This window comes from Brienomyrus brachyistius, unplaced genomic scaffold (assembly GCF_023856365.1).
Source record: "Brienomyrus brachyistius isolate T26 unplaced genomic scaffold, BBRACH_0.4 scaffold79, whole genome shotgun sequence".
Taxonomy (NCBI): domain Eukaryota; kingdom Metazoa; phylum Chordata; class Actinopteri; order Osteoglossiformes; family Mormyridae; genus Brienomyrus; species Brienomyrus brachyistius.
The window spans coordinates 386,719-406,334 of record NW_026042354.1 but is presented as its reverse complement, the minus strand read 5'-3'; the positions used below and the strand labels follow the sequence as shown (position 1 = coordinate 406,334).

General features: G+C 47.4%; 1 protein-coding gene across 49 annotated transcripts in view; it reads right to left on the bottom strand.

The window, feature by feature from the left end:
- The window catches only part of LOC125726904 (uncharacterized), a 138,921-nt gene that overhangs the window by 99,596 nt on the left and 19,709 nt on the right, over window positions 1-19,616 (bottom strand). For 47 of the 49 annotated variants that reach the window (XM_049003359.1, XM_049003346.1, XM_049003339.1 and 44 more), the window contains 5 exons: window positions 17,680-17,743; window positions 17,278-17,506; window positions 13,935-16,812; window positions 7,226-7,399; window positions 4,795-4,968 (listed from right to left, as the gene is read on the bottom strand). In XM_049003359.1, the coding sequence (XP_048859316.1) occupies window positions 4,795-4,968; window positions 7,226-7,399; window positions 13,935-16,812; window positions 17,278-17,506; window positions 17,680-17,743 (3,519 nt within the window). The remainder of the gene's footprint in view (window positions 1-4,794; window positions 4,969-7,225; window positions 7,400-13,934; window positions 16,813-17,277; window positions 17,507-17,679; window positions 17,744-19,616) is intronic. The other 2 variants (XM_049003337.1, XM_049003324.1) reach the window with 2 other exon arrangements.

Sequence of the window (19,616 nt, the reverse complement as noted above, 5' to 3'; positions counted from 1 at the left end):
AGCAGCAGTGATCAGCTCTCAGGGGCTAAGTGGCTGCTTGTCTGCAAAGATGTACCTGTAACAAAGTGATCCTACACGACTCATTGAAGCTCAGCTTTTAATCTGACAACCTGAATCACAGTGAATTAACGGCCAGAAATGAGCATTTCATTTCCAAACCAAACCATCATCACGCTGGTGCACCTGTGACCCCCAGACACCGGCTGCTCCACGTTACCCTGCCTTCTGCTCCTTTTGTTCTGCTTTCTCTCCTCCCCCCTCACCTGTGACCCCCAGACACCGGCTGCTCCGCGTTACCCTGCCTTCCGCTCCTTTTGTTCCGCTTTCTCTCCTCCCACCTCGTCTGGGAACAGTGTTAACCACTGCACCACCATGTCGCCCCCTGACTGCCACCAGCTGCCCTAAACTTTCATCTTCCTGCTGTCATTTTTATTTTGAATAAAGTCTGTCTCACTGAGGCTTCAGTCCAGTCACCCATCACTGCCTGTACAGTATGTCCTTAAACTCATACCACATTACAATATAACTGCCCACTGTCTGAAACAACTGGAATTGTATTTTGAAACTTAAATTACAGTGAAAGTACAAATAAACAAGTTTCATGGTATGTGAGCCCAAACCTGAGGTCAGGCAGCAGCCTCAGTCTCCTCCTGTCTACCACCTTCCTCCCTCATCCACAGTTCTGTCCCAAGCAGACCCTGATGGCAGTGAGGATGAGGACTGGTAGAGATGTCAAGGGCAAGGAGACCAGACTGGGAAGATTAAACATCCAGAACCGTGAAGAGATCAGAGCTGGGAAATCACTGAGGATCTCCTCAAGGAGAGGGGTGTACAGAGTCTGCCGTGTTCTTGTGAAAAAGCTGGAACCTCCACTCTCCCCCTTTCTTTTTAACAAGCACTACTGGTGATGCCCAGAGACTCCAACTCTCCTCTATGACTCCATCTGCTAACAGCCCAGCTACCTGACGATCGATTTCTGCTCGTTTCTCCGGAGAGGAGTGATTGGGGGGTGATCACCCATCCTTATAGAGTGCTTTCCAAGTGCACTCCAGGGCGTGTTCTGTTTAGAAAGGATGAAGACATCGCTGAACTTGAGCAGCAGGGCCGATAGCTCCGCTTGTTACTGCACCGTAACAGGAGACTCATCTAATGGGACAGGAAGCGCCCGGAGTGAACAAACTCCAATCTCCTCCTTCCCAGTCTGGGAGAGAGACACGATATCAGAGTCCTCACTGGGGTAGAACTCCCCCATGTGTGACCCCTGCTTTAGTGTAACGGGTGCAGCTGTAGGGGTGAGCACACTGGCCAGCTTGACGCCGTCACTCGCACTGGACACTGTATGAGCTACCAGTCCTGTTGTGTCTGGCACACTGGACTCCAAATAGCCATTGAAATGAGCAGCTGTCAGTGTGCCTGCTGGGGAATGAAGGGCCACTGGGACCATGGCTTCACTCAACTGTCATAGTGGTCGCCAGTGACACACTGCAGCACTCCGGAAGTAACTCTCTGTTCCGTTGCAGGGGAACACTAATGTCCCATAACTGTAACATACCCCGGCTCAGGTCTAAGAGTGAATGGTTCCTGGTGAGGAATGCAGGCCCGAGGTGAAAAGTCACAGTAATAGTACCTGGAGTGTCCAACCTTTGTCCATTTACTGCACAGGAGTTAATGTAGCTTTTAGTCAGGGGGCGAATCCGTGGTGCCGAAACTGACAGGCGAAAATCAGCACTAATTAATGACACACAAGCCCCTGAGTCCACCAGGATATCTACGACAGTGCCGTCCACAGTCCCTTTCAGGTATGAAGTCTGCTGCTCACACTTATGAGTGTCTATCTCACATCCCCCAGCAGGAGTCTCCACGATCATGGGGCCCATATGAAGGTGAGCTGATTTCTGGGCCTCGGCCCCAGCTGCTCTGTTTCCCTGCTGACTATTGTCATTAACTCGGCGTGGTGACAGAAATCCACACCTCGCTTACTCTGCTCATCCTCCTGTCGAGAGCGCCAGCTTGATCGGGGGCTGCGTCCCCCACGGTGCTGCGATCGGCGGTCCTGCCACGGGCTGCCCCCTTCAGGTACCTGAGAATCGCGATCAGGAGAGCGCCCACCCCGTCTGTATGGTGCCCCCCACTGCAGATCTCAGTCTGCGATTCTCTCATACATCTCTTTAATCTCCTTCCTAAAGAAACGCACCTCCTCAGCAAGTCCATCATCTGCACATCCAAGACCATCGACTGTGGACAGCAGCATCATTGCTAATACGACGGCTGCTAGAAGGTGCACTCACATAGTCTATCTTCAGGGCTTCTCATGCAATGTCGCATCGTCCCGCTATCAGCAGAGCCTCCTCCAAATCTGTAGCCCCCTGCCCGAGGCACTTTGTCTTAAAAACGGGGTCCAGCCCACCGAGAAAGCGCCTAAACTTCTCCTCCCGCTGTGCCACACTTCCATAATCCGGAAAAGCCTCCTGCACCAACCGACTTATTCCAGCAGCATACAGGATACGTCGAAGCTCTGACTGGGAGCACGCGATCGGGCAGAAAGTGAAGCTCTGAAGCACGACATAAACTCTTTTCGTCCATAAACTGTTTTTGTCCGAAAGCCTCTTTAAGCTTCTCTTTAGACGTGGCGTAATCAGATTGCACTGCAGCGGGCAGGCTGTCCCATAACAGAAAAGCTGCCCCACTCAAGCAAGTCGGAAGAATTCGCACTAATTCATCATAATAGTCACGGCTACAGCCTGAAGATGCCTTCACCGCCACGTCCAGCTGCCTCACCCAGCAGAAGAAACTTTGGCTCCCATCACCAGTAAAGGCAGAGGGCAAGTCGATTGTCATGTTCATTCTGTCGGTAGATCGACTGGGTTCTCCCCGGACAGACTTTAATGGATCCTCATCGCTGAGCCACATGTTGCGGGAAGCAATAGCAAGCTAACATCCATCCATTTTCCAAACCGCTTATCCTACTGAGTCACGGGGGGTCCGGAGCCTATCCCGGAAACAATGGGCATGAGGCAGGGAACAACCCAGGATGGGGGGCCAGCCCATCGCAGGGCACACTCATACACCATTTACTCACACATGTACACCTACGGGCAATTTAGCAACTCCAATTAGCCTCAGCATGTCTTTGGACTGTGGGGGGAAACCGGAGGAAACCCCACGACGACATGGGGAGAACATGCAAACTCCACACACATGTGACCCAGGCGGAGACTCGAACCTGGGTTCCAGAGGTGTGAGGCAACAGTGCTAACCACTGCACCACCATGCCACCCCAGCAAGCAAACAATTAAGTAAAATTATTGAGATAAAGATGAGAGCACCAGTTAAATTCACTTCCAGCAACAAATCCCACTGCTGCCACCAATGTAACCGAGCCTCCGGGTTCAGATAGCTTTATGTTAATAATAAAATATTAACACAAGCTCCACCTCAGTCGCTGAACACTTCTCTTCTCTTTTTATTAATAATTCCCCGCGCTTCTCTTTTGTTTAAAACCAACGGCAAAAGCACTACCGCCCTACGGCAGCTCTGAAGGGACACAATCCACAAACTCCAGCCAGCACAGGACACAAGAACCACCAACACTATATATAATGAAGTTTGTTATACTTGCAAAGGGAGGCTGTGCAAAGTATGAAATGCAGGGCTGCCAATAATCGTGGCATATATGGATTTTTGAAAATGATTATTTCTTGAAGGATTTGTTTTTCCATCCATCCATCCATTTTCCAAACCGCTTATCCTACTGGGTCGCGGGGGGTCCGGAGCCTATCCCGGAAGCAATGGGCATGAGGCAGGGAACAACCCAGGATGGGGGGCCAGCCCATCGCAGGGCACACTCACACACCATTCACTCACGCATGCACTCCTACGGGCAATTTAGCAACTGCAATTAGCCTCAGCATGTTTTTGGACTGTGGGGGAAACCGGAGTACCCAGAGGAAACTGATTTGTTTATCTTTGAATAAATTTATTTCAATGAAAGGTTGCATTTATCTCATGTTTTCAGTGCTCACATGAAGCTACTTCACCAAAAGGTGGATTTTTTTCTAACACTTTTTGCAAATCTTTACAAGGGGTGCCAGTAATGGTGGAGGGACTGTATATTGGTTATAGACGATGCTGTATTTGTACTAAATGGTGGTAAGTTACTTGTGTCCCCTACTGTGAACACACAGGTAAAATAATCATTAAACTCATTTACTATATCAATTTCATTTATAAGATCCTTACTATCCTGCAGATTAGTGATTTCAGCTTTTAGAGCTCTTTTGGAGTTAAAATATTGGAAGAAATGTTTAATGTCATCCTTAGCCTCTAATGCAATCTTCCTTTCTGCATTCCTCTTAGAGTCTAATGTTATTTTTTAACTCGACCTTTAGACTTAGATACTCCTGCTTTATTTTGAAATCATTAGTTATTTTCTACCTTAGTATCTCCAGTTTACCGTGTGGGATACCCAGTAATACTGACCTCAGTGTCTCCAGTTTACAGTGTGGAATACCCAGTAATACTGACCTCAGTATCCCCAGATTACAGTGTGGAATACCCAGTAATACTGACCTCAGTATCCCCAGTTTACAGTGTGGAATCCCAGGTAATACTGACCTCAGTATCTCCAGTTTACAGTGTGGAATACCCAGTAATACTGACCTCAGTATCTCCAGTTAATGGTGTGTAATACCCAGTCAAACTGACCTCAGTATCACCAGTTAACAGTGTGGAATACTCATTAATACTGTCCTCATGATCACCAGTTAACAGCGTGAAAAACCCAGTATTACTAACCTCAGTGCCTCCAGTTTACAGCTGGGATCCTCCAGTACAGCAGAGAGCAGCTTCACTCCTGAATCATGCAGGTCATTGTAGCTCAGATCCAGCTCTCTCAGGTGTGAGGGGTTTGACCTCAGAGCTGAAGCCAGAGAAGAACAGCCATCTTCTGTGACTCTACAGCTTGACAGCCTGCAGAAAGGAAATCAAAACCGTCTATTTGCATGTAATTAGCTGTATAAAGTGAAGGATAGACCAGCAGCAGTGATCAGCTCTCAGGGGTTTAGTGGCTGTTTGTCTGCAAAAGATGTAACTGTAACACAGTGATCCTACACGACTCACTGAAGTTCAGCTTTTAGTCTGACATCCTGAATCACTGTGAATTAACAACCATTAATGAGCATTTAATTATTTAATTTTCAAACCAAACCATCATCACGCTGGTGCACCTGTGACCCCCACACACCGGCTGCTCCTCGTTACCCTGCCTTCCGCTCCTTTTGTCCTGTTTTCTCTCCTCCCACCTCACCTCTGACCCCCAGACACCGGCTGCTCCACGTTACCCTGCCTTCCGCTCCTTTTGTCCTGTTTTCTCTCCTCCCACCTCGCCTGTGACCCCCAGACACCGGCTGCTCCGCGTTACCCTGCCTTCCGCTACTTTTATTCTGTTTTCTCTCCTCCCACCTCACCCGTGACTCCCAGACACCGGCTGCTCCACGTTACCCTGCCTTCCGCTACTTTTATTCTGTTTTCTCTCCTCCCACCTCGCCTGTGACCCCCAGACACCGGCTGCTCCGCGTTACCCTGCCTTCCGCTACTTTTATTCTGTTTTCTCTCCTCCCACCTCACCCGTGACTCCCAGACACCGGCTGCTCCATGTTACCCTGCCTTCCGCTCCTTTTATTCTGTTTTCTCTCCTCCCACCTCACCCGTGACTCCCAGACACCGGCTGCTCCACGTTACCCTGCCTTCCGCTCCTTTTGTCCTGTTTTCTCTCCTCCCACCTCACCTCTGACCCCCAGACACCGGCTGCTCCACGTTACCCTGCCTTCCGCTCCTTTTGTCCTGTTTTCTCTCCTCCCACCTCGCCTGTGACCCCCAGACACCGGCTGCTCCGCGTTACCCTGCCTTCCGCTCCTTTTATTCTGTTTTCTCTCCTCCCACCTCACCCGTGACTCCCAGACACCGGCTGCTCCATGTTACCCTGCCTTCCGCTCCTTTTATTCTGTTTTCTCTCCTCCCACCTCACCCGTGACTCCCAGACACCGGCTGCTCCATGTTACTCTGCCTTCCGCTCCTTTTGTCCTGTTTTCTCTCCTCCCACCTCACCTCTGACCCCCAGACACCGGCTGCTCCACGTTACCCTGCCTTCCGCTCCTTTTGTCCTGTTTTCTCTCCTCCCACCTCACCCGTGACTCCCAGACACCGGCTGCTCCATGTTACCCTGCCTTCCGCTCCTTTTGTCCTGTTTTCTCTCCTCCCACCTCACCTCTGACCCCCAGACACCGGCTGCTCCACGTTACCCTGCCTTCCGCTCCTTTTATTCTGTTTTCTCTCCTCCCACCTCACCCGTGACCCCCAGACACCGGCTGCTCCACGTTACCCTGCCTTCCGCTACTTTTATTCTGTTTTCTCTCCTCCCACCTCACCCGTGACCCCCAGACACCGGCTGCTCCACGTTACCCTGCCTTCCGCTACTTTTATTCTGTTTTCTCTCCTCCCACCTCACCTGTGACCCCCAGACACCAGCTGCTCCGCGTTACCCTGCCTTCCGCTCCTTTTGTTCTGTTTTCTCTCCTCCCACCTCGCCTGGGAACAGACAGCAGTGTCTCCCTCATGTTTCCCGCCTCTCACACCCAGAGACCCCGACTCGGAATGAGGACGCTGCTGACTGCCGCCAGCCGCCCCAAACTTTCCTCTTCCTGCTGTCATTTTTATTTTTAATAAAGTCTGCCTCACTGAGGCTTCGGTCCAGTCACCCATCACTGCCTGTATGTCCTTAAACTCATACCACACTACAATAAAACGGCCTACTGGCTGAAACTGTGGAATTGTGTTTTGAAGCTGAAATTACAGTGAAAGTACATATAAATTGATGATTTCATGGTTTGTGAGCCCAGATCTGAGGTCAGGTAGCAGTCTCAGTCTCCTGAATACCACCCTCCTCCCTCATCCACAGTTCTGTCCCAAGCAGACCCTGATGGCAGTGAGGATGAGGCCTGGTAGGGATGTCAAGGGCAAGGAGACCAGACTGGGAAGATTAAACATCCAGAACCCTGAAGAGAAGAGAGCTGGGAAATCACTGAGGATCTCCTGAAGGAGAGGGGTGTACAGAGTCTGTCATGGTCTTGTTGTGAAAACGCTGGATGCTGGTGGAGACTGTGGAATACCCAGTAATACTGACCTCAGATTCTCCAGTTTAAAGTGTGGAATACACAATAATACTGACCTTAGTAACCCCAGTTTACAGTGTGAATCCCCCAGTCCAGCAAAGAGCAGCATCACTCCTTTATTCTTTAGGTCATTGTCACTCAGGTCCAGCTCTCTCAGGGGTGAGGAGTTTGATCTTAGAGCTGAAGTCAGCATTTCACAGTGTTCATTTGTGAGCCCGCAGCTTTTCAGCCTGGAACAGAAAACACTTTAAGACACAGACATATACACATCCTACACTTTAGCTAAATACCAAACATTACAATCTGCATTTGTTTTCAATATAATTAGCAGCACAGCTTACATTTCAAAATGAATTACAGTCTGCAGAGTGTCCTGTGAATCCTGGCAATTTGCTGCAGTCAGATGATCACTAATTGTGAGTCAGTGCATCTTAGCTCAAAACTAGAGGTAAAAGCATTAAGTACAAGCTACAGCCAAAAATCACAGAATATATATGAACACATGGACAGCCAGATGGATGTGAACCTCCCATAACAGTCAGACCAGTGCTTCCAGTGCAGTCCTTAGCCATCTCTCTGCCAGGTGTCCCTACACTCGACACGTATCACTGAAATGAGGAGATGTGAACCCTCCCATAACAGTCAGACCAGTGCTTCCAGTGCAGTCCTTAGCCATCTCTCTGCCAGGTGTCCCTACACTCGACACGTATCACTGAAAGGAGGAGATGTGAACATCCCCAGCAGCAAATGCAGCAGCAACTAGCAGTTGGATTCCTGATCCCATGAGTAAAATCCTTTTTGCCTGTATTGTTATACCTGGGATCATGTCAAATCACCAATTAGGTGACGATATTATCGGTAATCAGCGTAATCAAACAAGTATCCTGGTGTCGATACCTGACAGTGACTAGCCGGCATTTATCGCCTTTGCTGGGGAAACGCGCTTAGGCTACATACAAAGCAAGATAACAGAAGGATTCATGATTTGCTTTCAGTTCAGCCCTCTAGCATAAGATTCTGATGCAGTAAAACAGAAACTTTGCTCTTATAGTGCAGAATTTCACAAGCATTGTCCCTCACAGTAACTGTGCTTTCGCCATTATTGTAAGTTCAGTATTGTCACATCACCATCTGTGAGTCAGCAGCCAGACTGTCGGCCATTCAAATGGAACTTTCTGGTGGGAATTTTGAGCTTCACAATGTATTGTCTCTCTCTCTCTTTCTCTCTCTCTCTCATCTATCTGAATCAATCAATTATTATTTATATGGCTTTAACCACAAGGTTTACAAAGCGCTTTACAAATACTTAGAAAGAAAGAAATCCAAATAAGCACAAGAGTAAATGAAAATAAGCACAAAAGAAATTAAAATAGAGTGTGTGTGTATATATATATATATATATAAAACAAATAAATGAAAAAATAATAAAATACCACCATAAAGCACTTTAACCATCTATGTTCTCTGTAGGAGCCCCTCCCTCACAGGGGCTTCTAACCTCTATGACTTCTGGGGGGAGTGACCCCCCCCCCCACAATAACTGATAATATTAAATGCATAAAATAAAAAAATGGTTGTGCATTCTGTTCACATCTTAAAAAAAGAACAATAAAATCAATGTAGAGCTGTAACAATTGACCGGTCGTGCTTCTGCAATTCACAGTCAATAGTTACATAGACAAATTTCACAGAGGTGGGCAGCCTTGTGAAGAAGATGTGTGTGTCAGTAACGTACTCTGGCCCCATCCCTGCTAGACGTGGTGGTGAAATATACAGCAGATTATCGTCGCTGCATCGCTGGCTGTCGGAATGGTGCCCGATAAACGGTCTGGGTTATATAGATAATTGACAAATGTTTGGGGGTAGGCCTGGGCTTTTGAAGAGGGACAGTATTCACCCCTCGCGGGCTGGTGCCGACCTCCTGTCCAAAAGCATAGCTCATAGTCTCCAGGCAAATCGCTGACTAGCCAGAGCCAAGAGTCATTACCTAGGGCTCATGTTACTGTCTGTTCCCCACACTTTTAACCGTGGAGGTCTATTCCACCGTAGTGTATGTAATAATAACTTAATAATAATTAAACTGAATCTGTTATTAGATAATAGGTGTAATGCAAGGCTAAAAGTTGGACTTATGAATGTAAGATCACTGGCTGCTAAGGCGATACTAATAAATGAAATAATTACTGATTTTAGTCTTGGTCCTTATGCCTTACAGAGACCTGGCTTAGACTGAATGAATTCATGGCACTAAATGAATCTACTCCAGCTGATTACAGCATAACCCTCGACCAGATGGCAAAGGTGCTGGTGCTGCTGCAATATTTCAGTCTAACATAGGAATGTCTGAGCAAAGTGCTTATAGCTTTAGCACATTTGAATTCCTTCTTCTTAGTCTTGCTGGATCATCTCTTTGTAGTTCTACACTTACAATCACCAGCAAGGAGTTTGCAGATTGTTGCTGATTTTAATATTCACATGGAGAATGACAGTGATCCTTTAACAACAACGTCTGCTGCTATCCTAGCCCCTTGCAGGGCCTTGCAGATTAATATCATATCCAGGGGAAACAGTCACAGATTAAGGGCCTTGATCAAGGGTCCAACAAAGTAGAATCAGTCAGGGCATTCCGGGGATTTGAATCCACAACCTTCTGGTTACTGGTACAGAACCCTAGCCTCAGAGCCACCAGTCTTATGAGCACAGTTCAAAATCCGGATCATTGTCACTGCCAGTTCCCTGCATTGCAGCTTCTTCGTCTGCCTCGTCTAAGGTCCATTCCTCTGGTGGTTTCGGGATTGGAGGACTGTGGTCATGTGGCACAGGTCTCATTGCTGAAGGCACATTAGGGTATAGTACTTGTTTTTAGCAGGGAAACCAGACACATTATTCAAAGAGAAGTAACAGTCCGTCACATGGTCCTGCTGTTCTCGCCATATCATCGGGACAGCAAACGACATTGTCTTCTGAGTGCCTCTGAGGCAGGGTCTCACACAGACAGCACGTCACACAACAATGTGAGGCGCCCATTACTTGTCTTGATCGCTGAGTTTACAGCTGTACAGATGAAATACTTTCTTCACAGGAGCAGCCATTGAGTATCTCCGAGGCGTAAGTGTATATTCGCAACAAATATAGCAGAATGTATTGCGGCTGTTAAGACATTGATGAGACATATCGACCGACACTAATCATACTGCAAATGTCTATAGCATCTATCTTACTTGTTACATTGATGCTGGGGCAGTGCAATGTTCTGAAACAATACATACACACTATCAGGTCTATATTAACCCAAAGAGGACTTCTATAGCCTGCTGAGGCAGTGCAATGTTCTGAAACAATACATACACACTATCAGGTCTATATTAACCCAAAGAGGACGTCTATAGCCTGCTGAGGCAGTGTCCAGCTGGCTCCGGCCTACCCAGGCATGCCTGGGCTGCAAACTTCCACAGAACAGTTACCAACCTGGCCTGATTCCATGCCTGGACATTCCCAGACTGTACAAAACACTGTTGATGGGTCTCTTAAAGAAACAAAAAATGTTGGACACAAATATAAGAAAAAACATGACAAAACTGAAGATATCGATGACACGGTAAGTGATGGGCAAATATGAATGATTTTCGTGATCAACAGCCAAAAAACTATAAGGAACAGCCAAGTGTTCAAGAAGCAAAAACTTTGTTGTGCAGTGTGATTTCTTTACGTCAAACACAGAAGAAACAAAAGTACTGTTAACTGGTCACAAGGCTGCTTGAAATAACTTTGACAACCTCAACCTCGGTGGTCTTCCTACCGACCTACCACAGTGGTCAGAGATCTTGGTTCAGATTTATGTTTCAATCCTCACATAAAAAGAATTACTAGAGCTGCATTCTGTCATCTACGGAACATAGACAGGCTTCGGAAGATGCTCTCCTTTCATGATGCAGAAAAACTAATACATGCCTATATAACTTCCAGACCGGGCTACTGTAATGTCGTCCTTTCTGGGTGCCCATCTGGATCCTTACATAAACTTCAGCTGGTACAAAATGCAGCAGCCAGAGTTCTTACAAACACTGAAAAAATTGATCATATTAGCCCTGTTCTATGCTCCCTTCACTGGCTTGCAGTTAAATCTCGGATTGACTACAAAATACTGCTATTAACTTATAAAACACTGAATGGCCTTTCACCAGAATACCTTAGTAATCTGCTGGTCTTGTATAACCCTCCTCGCTTTCTTCGATCTCAAGCAGCAGGATATCTGTTAGTACCAGGATAGAAAGACCTACGGCAGGCTGCAGAGCTTTCTGTTATAGAGCTGCTCAGCTGTGGAATGGTCTTGGGGATTCGGACAGACTCTCAATATTCAAGTTCACACCTCTTTAGCTTATAGGGACTCTAGTTCTAGCTCTAGCTAACTGCTCACTCCCAGTCAGACCTGTAGTGTGAGGTGTAGAGCTGGGTGGGGATCGGTGCCATTGGCTTTGGATGAACTGAACTGTCAGTCTGTCACTCTACTGTAGCTTCACACCCCCTTGTGGAATTGGAGTGCTGACATTTCAGGGACCCCCCATGCCTGCGTTCTCACCTGCCTCTCCCTCCTACTTATGCTGCCATAGCCTTACCTGCCGGAGCTTACATACTGCACTCACCTATCTGTTTGCGCTGCCTCTAGTCTCCCCTACTTTGGCTAATTGCACATTTTATTTCCCCTACTCCTCCTGGGCTGTGCTGCCTGGAGACCCCAACTTATCAAGATATTCTGCCTACCCTGCTGCCTGCGACGTCTCCACTACCAGTGACGCCCTTCCGGCCTGCTTGCCCATCTGCCTGTGACGCCCTACCCTGTATGCCCTCCTGCAGTACTACTGTTCACCTGCCATCTGAGAACAGTTCCAGCACCTGCCTGCCATCACCTCCCTACCCCCCACTTTGTGACTGAAATATTAAGACTGGAAAAATGTTTATTAGGACTTCGTCATCTTGATCATTTGACTTCCTCTGCTGTCCCCTGGAGGATGGGCTCCCCCTCTGGGTCTGGTTAGGGTTAGGGCTTCCTCTGCTGCCCCCTGGAGGATGGGCTCCCCCTCTGGGTCTGGTTAGGGTTAGGGCTTCCTCTGCTGCCCCCTGGAGGATGGGCTCCCCCTTTGGGTCTGGTTAGGGTTTCCTCTGCTGCCCCCTGGAGGATGGGCTCCCCCTTTGGGTCTGGTTAGGGTTAGGACTTCCTCTGCTGTCCCCTGGAGGATGGGCTCCCCCTGTGAGTCTGGTGCCTCCCAAGGTTTCTTCCTTCTAGGGAGCTTTTCCTTGCCACTGTCGCCTCTGACTTGCTCACTGGGGGCTTTGGGTGGGGATGCTGTAAAGCACTTTGAGGCAATGTAATGTCGTGAAAACACGCTATACCAGGGGTGCCCAATAGGTCGATCGCAATCTACTGGTCGATCACAAAAGTAGCCTGGTCAGATCGTATGGCATATAAAAATAGAGGATGGATGACACGTTCAGCCACACCAGCTGCTGCCAAACTCCAGCAAGCGGCCGAGTCGCCTGATTAGCCTCCAATTTATTTCTGCTAAACTTAAGAAAGGGTATAAAAATGAATGGGGGAGCTGGACTAAGTAAGAAGCCAAAAACCTACCACTTCCATACGGAATGGGGGGAAGACTAATTTTTTTCCACAATGTCATATTCGAAGTGCGTTTGCCTCATCTGTCGGTGTACCGTCGCTATTCCGAAGAAGGGAAAGGGGGAGCGACATTTTCGGACTGTTCATAAAAGCTACGACATTAACTTCCCTCCGAAAAGCGAGCTGAGAAATACAAAGGTGAAGGAACTAAAATCCCAGCTCAAATGAAAAATACTTTATTTGTCCCAAAGGCAAATAATAATAATAATAATAATAATAATAATAATAATAATAATAATAATAATAATAATAATAATAATAATAATAATAATAATAATGAGGGCAGCATGGTGGTGCAGTGGTTAGCACTGTTGCCTCACACCTCTGGGACCCGGGTTCGAATCTCCACCTGGGTCACATGTGTGTGGAGTTTGCATGTTCTCCCCATGTCGTCGTGGGGTTTCCTCCGGGTACTCCGGTTTCCCCCCACGGTCCAAAGACATGCTGAGGCTAATTGGACTTGCTAGATTGCCCGTAGGAGTGCGTGTGAGAGTGAATGGTGTGAGAGTGAATGGTGTGTGAGTGTGCCCTGCGATGGGCTGGCCCCCCATCCTGGGTTGTTCCCTGCCTCGTGCCCATTGCTTCCGGGATAGGCTCCGGACCCCCCGTGACCCAGTAGGATAAGCGGTTTGGAAAATGGATGGATGGATGTTAATATATTTCTGCCAGAATAGGTGTGTCATCACATCCTCAGCCAGTTGCAGCTGTGGCCAGCAGAGGCCGCCAGTGAGCAGCCAGAGACAGCAGTCATACAGAAGCTCCCAGCTCTGGGCTCCATCATATGAACACACCTGCTGACAATAACACTCACATACCACTTATACACCCTGTGGATAAAGAGCCCTCACTGTTTCTATAGCAGGTTAGGATGCTGTGCCTGTGATCAGAAGTCAGACTGGATGGGAACGGAAACCTCACTTCTTTGTTTGTTACTGCATCACTACCTTCAGTCATTAAGTCTTGGGACTAGATTATGAAAAAAAAACACCCAAGTTATTAATCTACAAGGAGAAATAAATTAGATATATTTAATACAATGTTAATGTATTACTGCCAGACCAGACATGATTTCCCATCCCCACGTCACTTACAGAGCCGTCCTGGAGTTCTTGACCACAGGCAGTAGCCTCCAGTGCTCTTCATCTGATCTGATGTATTTCTTCATATCAAACACATCCAGCTCCTCATCTGACATCAGCATCACAAAGGCCAGAGCTGAGTACTGTGCAGGTGAGAGATCTTCTGCTGAAAGGCTCCCTGAATTCAGGTATCTTTGTACTTCCTGTATTAGAGAACTGTCACCCAGCTCAACCAGACAGTGGAACAGGTTGATGGTCCTTTCCGGAGATAATTTCTTCTGTATTTTCTTCTTGATGTATTCGGCCAGCGATAGACTGGCACCCAATTCTAGGTCAGTCCCTGTCATGGGCATGGAGCTTTGGGGAAAAGCTTTAGTCCCCAGCGGCCCTGAGCACACAGGGTGACAGACATTGGATGGATGGATGTATTGAGGCTGTGATAGACTGGCATCCCATCCTGGGTTATTCCATGCCATGGGCATGGAGCTTTGGGGAAAAGCTTTAGTCCCCAGCGGCCCTGAGCACACAGGGTGACAGACATTGGATGGATGGATGTATTGAGGCTGTGATAGACTGGCATCCCATCCTGGGTTATTCCATGCCATGGGCACGGAGCTTTGGGGAAAAGCTTTAGTCCCCAGCGGCCCTGAGCACACAGGGTGACAGACATTGGATGGATGGATGTATTGAGGCTGTGATAGACTGGCATCCCATCCTGGGTTATTCCATGCCATGGGCACGGAGCTTTGGGGAAAAGCTTTAGTCCCCAGCGGCCCTGAGCACACAGGGTGACAGACATTGGATGGATGGATGTATTGAGGCTGTGATAGACTGGCATCCCATCCTGGGTTATTCCATGCCATGGGCATGGAGCTTTGGGGAAAAGCTTTAGTCCCCAGCGGCCCTGAGCACACAGGGTGACAGACATTGGATGGATGGATGTATTGAGGCTGTGATAGACTGGCATCCCATCCTGGGTTATTCCATGCCATGGGCATGGAGCTTTGGGGAAAAGCTTTAGTCCCCAGCAGCCCTGAGCACACAGGGTGACAGACATTGGATGGATGGATGTATTGAGGCTGTGATAGACTGGCATCCCATCCTGGGTTATTCCATGCCATGGGCATGGAGCTTTGGGGAAAAGCTTTAGTCCCCAGCGGCCCTGAGCACACAGGGTGACAGACATTGGATGGATGGATGTATTGAGGCTGTGATAGACTGGCATCCCATCCTGGGTTATTCCATGCCATGGGCATGGAGCTTTGGGGAAAAGCTTTAGTCCCCAGCGGCCCTGAGCACACAGGGTGACAGACATTGGATGGATGGATGTATTGAGGCTGTGATAGACTGGCATCCCATCCTGGGTTATTCCATGCCATGGGCATGGAGCTTTGGGGAAAAGCTTTAGTCCCCAGCAGCCCCGAGGACACGGGGGGACAGACATTGGATGGATGGATGTATTGCTCCATTTCCTTAATGGTATGTGAGCCGATTCTTGTCTCTCCCAGTAGTTTTTGTAACAGAGTCCTACTGGAGTCTGTTGAGAGGCCCAGGAGGAAGCGGAGGTAGAGGTCCAAGTGTCCATTCTTGCTCTCTAATGCCTGATCCACTGCAGTCTTCAGCAGGTCAGCTGACGAGTTTGATAGAAACACATATAAAGCAGCGAGATACTCCTGGATGCTCAGATGCACAAAGCAGTACACCTTCTCCCGATACAGCCCATATTCCTCTTTAAAGACTTCTGTACACACTCCAGAGTAAACTGAAGCTTCAGCGACATCAATGCCATTCTCTGTCAGATCTTGCTCATAAAATATGAGATTGCCTTTCTCAAGGTTGTCAAAAGCCAGTTTACCAAGTTTCAAAAGGAATTCCTTGCTGTATTCATTAAGCTTGGTTTCATCGTTTTTCGAATATTTGTCTATTTTTAAACTCGCCTGAAAGATCAGGAAGTGTGTGTACATTTCAGTCAGAGTCCTTGGAATTTCTCCCCTGTCAGTCTCACTAAAAAGCCTCTCAAGGACAGTGGCTGAAATCCAGCAGAACACAGGTATGTGGCACATGATGAAGAGGCTCCTTGATGATTTCACATGTGTGATAATCCTGCTGGCCAGGCTCTCATCACTGAATCTCCTCCTGAAATACTCCTCCTTCTGGGCATCACTGAACCCTCGTATCTCTGTCACCCGGTGGACACACTTAGGAGGTATCTGATTGCTTGCTGCTGGCCGGGAGGTTATCCAGAGGAGAGCAGATGGAAGCAGATTCCCCTTAATGAGGTTAGTCAACAGCACATCCAGTGACATTTTCTTTGTTACATCAAACCAGCTCTCATTGTTCTGAAAATCTAGAGGAAGGCGACACTCATCCAGACCATCAAAGATGAACAAGACTTTGTACCTAAACAGCTCAATGGATTGAAATGATTTCAGTTCTGGGACAAAGCGGTGAAGCAGTTCAATCAGACTGTATTCATCCTTAATCAAATTCAGGTCCCGGAAAGGAAGAGCAAATATGAAGTGAACATCCTGGTTTGCTTTTCCTTCTGCCCAGTCGAGAATAAATTTCTGCACAGAGACTGTTTTCCCGATACCTGCCACCCCTTTACTGAGTACAGATCTGATAGGTGTCTCACGCCCACATAAGGGTTTAAATATATCATTGCACTTGACTGTAGTATCTTCTGTTCGCCTTTTCTTGGATGCTGTTTCAATCTGTCTCACTTCATGTTCATCATTGACTTCTCCAGTCCCACCTTCAGTTATGTAGAGTTCTGTGTAAATCTCACTGAGAAGTGTTGGCTGTCCTTCCTTAGCTTTCCCTTCAAATACACACTCAAATTGCTTCTTAAGTTTACGTTTGATTTCCCGCTGATATTGCAGCATGAGTCCTGAAAAGAAATGAGAGGAAAATGCACTAATTCTCACCGTGATCCGAACCGGTATGAGAGGAAGAATGTTCTCCAAAAACACACATTTTTTACACATACAAGTCCAGATATTTCACTGTGACAAATGTGAAACTCAAAGTATTATCATACATATTTTGCTGGAACACCACATACAGTACAGGACCAGCTTACGTCATTAATTAATTGAATTAGTTTAAAAACTAATGAGATATTGATTAACCACATGAGGTGTGTTAGTGTTCAAGTCAAGAAATGCATTATATATTGCACGATTTCTGCAAATACTAGGGTGATTTTGGGAGAGGTTCTGAAATGGCTAACACTTTCGCAGACATACTGTCACATTTCTACAAACACATGGAGACCATTTTAACATCCTTTTCTCTGGCTGCCTAAGACTTTAGCACAGTGCTGTACATGTACAGAATGTTATGAGGCTCTTACTCTTCTCCAGCATGTCAGCGAGATCATTTTGCTTCATGGTCCTCAGGATGTACAGTGTGATCTTCAGAGCTCCCTCTCTGCCACAGGTTTTCTGCATCTGACCATCACTGTCCAGGTCATTGTCCTCCTCCAGCTGAGGCTCAGAGCATTCTGGGTAATTCTGATCTAGGTACCTCACAAACTTCTTCAGCTCATCCTTTAGGAACTTTACGGCTTTTTCCTGTAGTGACTAAAATAAACAGTCACAGTTAATTATTGCTACTTGCACCAAAGTTTCATTTGTGAATCATAGTTTTAAATATATCTCCTTTAACGTGATGAATTTCTTATTATACAGCGGAATAAATTATAAGCTAATTCACATAACAGCGAAGAAAAAATATATCAGCAACAAATACAGACCTTCGATATGGCTGATAAATCCGATTTATCATGTAGATCTGAACTGCATTCTTCCATTTGGTCTCTGTGAATAAAGTAGAAACATAAAAACCTCAATTCATCTACATCAGGGGTCACCGACCTTACTGAAACTGAGAGCTACGTCACGGGTACTGAGCCATACCAAGGGCTACCAGTTTGAAACGCCCTCCTAAACTTATAATTTTATATATATATATATACATATACACAAAATAAACATGTTTTAAATGCTTTTTTTAGATATTGTCATTTTCAAATCCAGGAAGGACAGTTTTCTATGCAGCCATTTGTACCCAGTGGCATTCAGAGTGATTCACTGGATTAGCAGAACCAAATACCAGCATTTGATTCAGTCAGTAAACAGGCTAAATAGCCTGTGAATTCATGATGGTCTTTTACAGGAAGCTGAATGTTAGTATTGTGACAAACACATTTTGACACTGAGGTATCCAGCCTCGGGTATAAGAGAAGTGATAACAGACGTAAGTGAGATGTAAAATAGTGTGGATTTTCTGTCCATGGTCAAATGATAGCTGGGTACATTATTGATTGCTGGGTGTGTAAAATCTAATTAAGAGCTTTGCTGGAATGGTAACTGTGCAGTGGGATGAGGAGCATCACCGGCTACAAGCAGCCTGGAAACACTGTGGGGGAAGGGAGCAGGTACAGGCTAATGGGCCGAATCTGTCCTTCAGCACCTACAGGCTAATGGGCCGAATCTGTCCTTCAGCACCTACAGGCTAATGGGCCAAATCTGTCCTTCAGCACCTACAGGCTAATGGGCCGAATCTGTCCTTCAGCACCTACAGGCTAATGGGCCAAATCTGTCCTTCAGCACCTACAGGCTAATGGGCCAAATCTGTCCTTCAGCACCCCATCTCGTGTGGAGTCCTGGGACAGTGCCAAGCCCAGTGCGGGGAAGGAAGAGGGCAGGCGTGGGCACACACTTAGGAAAGGGGGCAAAAATGCAGCTTGACCTCCTGTTCTGACTTTTCCTGCCAAAATCTGCCTGACTATTAATGGATAAAAAGAGTTAAAAAAACCTGGGAGCAGGTACACAGCATCCCATGCAGCTGGTCAACAGTGAACCACCCCCCGGATAAGGCTCTGTTTTGCTTATCAATGGGGCGGCCAGCTCTGCGAGTGACTGGCCCACGGCCATGCCGGCCTGGGACTCGCGGATAAGCAGGGAGTATCCCTGCCCCCCGCTTCTGTACCTGCTGGGCTCCAGGCCCCCACTTTTGTCTGTCAGCTAGCAGCAGTGAGGGAAACATATACCCAGCTGTCCGTGAACTCAAGACCTGGTGATGCTGCCTCAAGGATTATTGTCCTTGCACCAGTCTGCCAGCCGTTGTACTTCTTCCCTGTATGCTGTCTCATCGTTGTTCTTGACGAGTCCCACAACAGTGATGTCGTCTGCAAATTTAATGATGTGATTTGTGCTGGAGCTGGAGGTGCAGTTGTGTGTCAGGAACGTGAAGAGAATCGGGCTCAGCACACATCCATGGGGGTGCCTGTGTTCAGTGTGGTTGTGTTGGAGCTGATGGTGCCAATCTGGACTGTCTGGGGCTTTCCAGTGAGGAAGTCCAGAATCCAGTTGCAGGTGGAGGTGTTCAGCACGAGCAAGTCCAGCTTGGCGATCAGCTGCTGAGGGATGATAGTGTTGAATTCTGAGCTGAAGTCGATGAACAGCATCCTCACATGGGTGTTTCAGTATTCCAGGTGTGACAGGGACAGGTGAAGTGCAAGTGAAATTGCATCATCTGTTGATCTGTTCATGCAGTACACAAACTGCAGTGGATCTAGCATGAGGGGGAGCTGGTTCTTGATGTGGCTCAGAACTAGTCGTTCAAAGCACTTCATGGGAATTGGAGTAAGTACTACTGGGCGGTAGTTGTTGTGCTCTGACGGTGGCC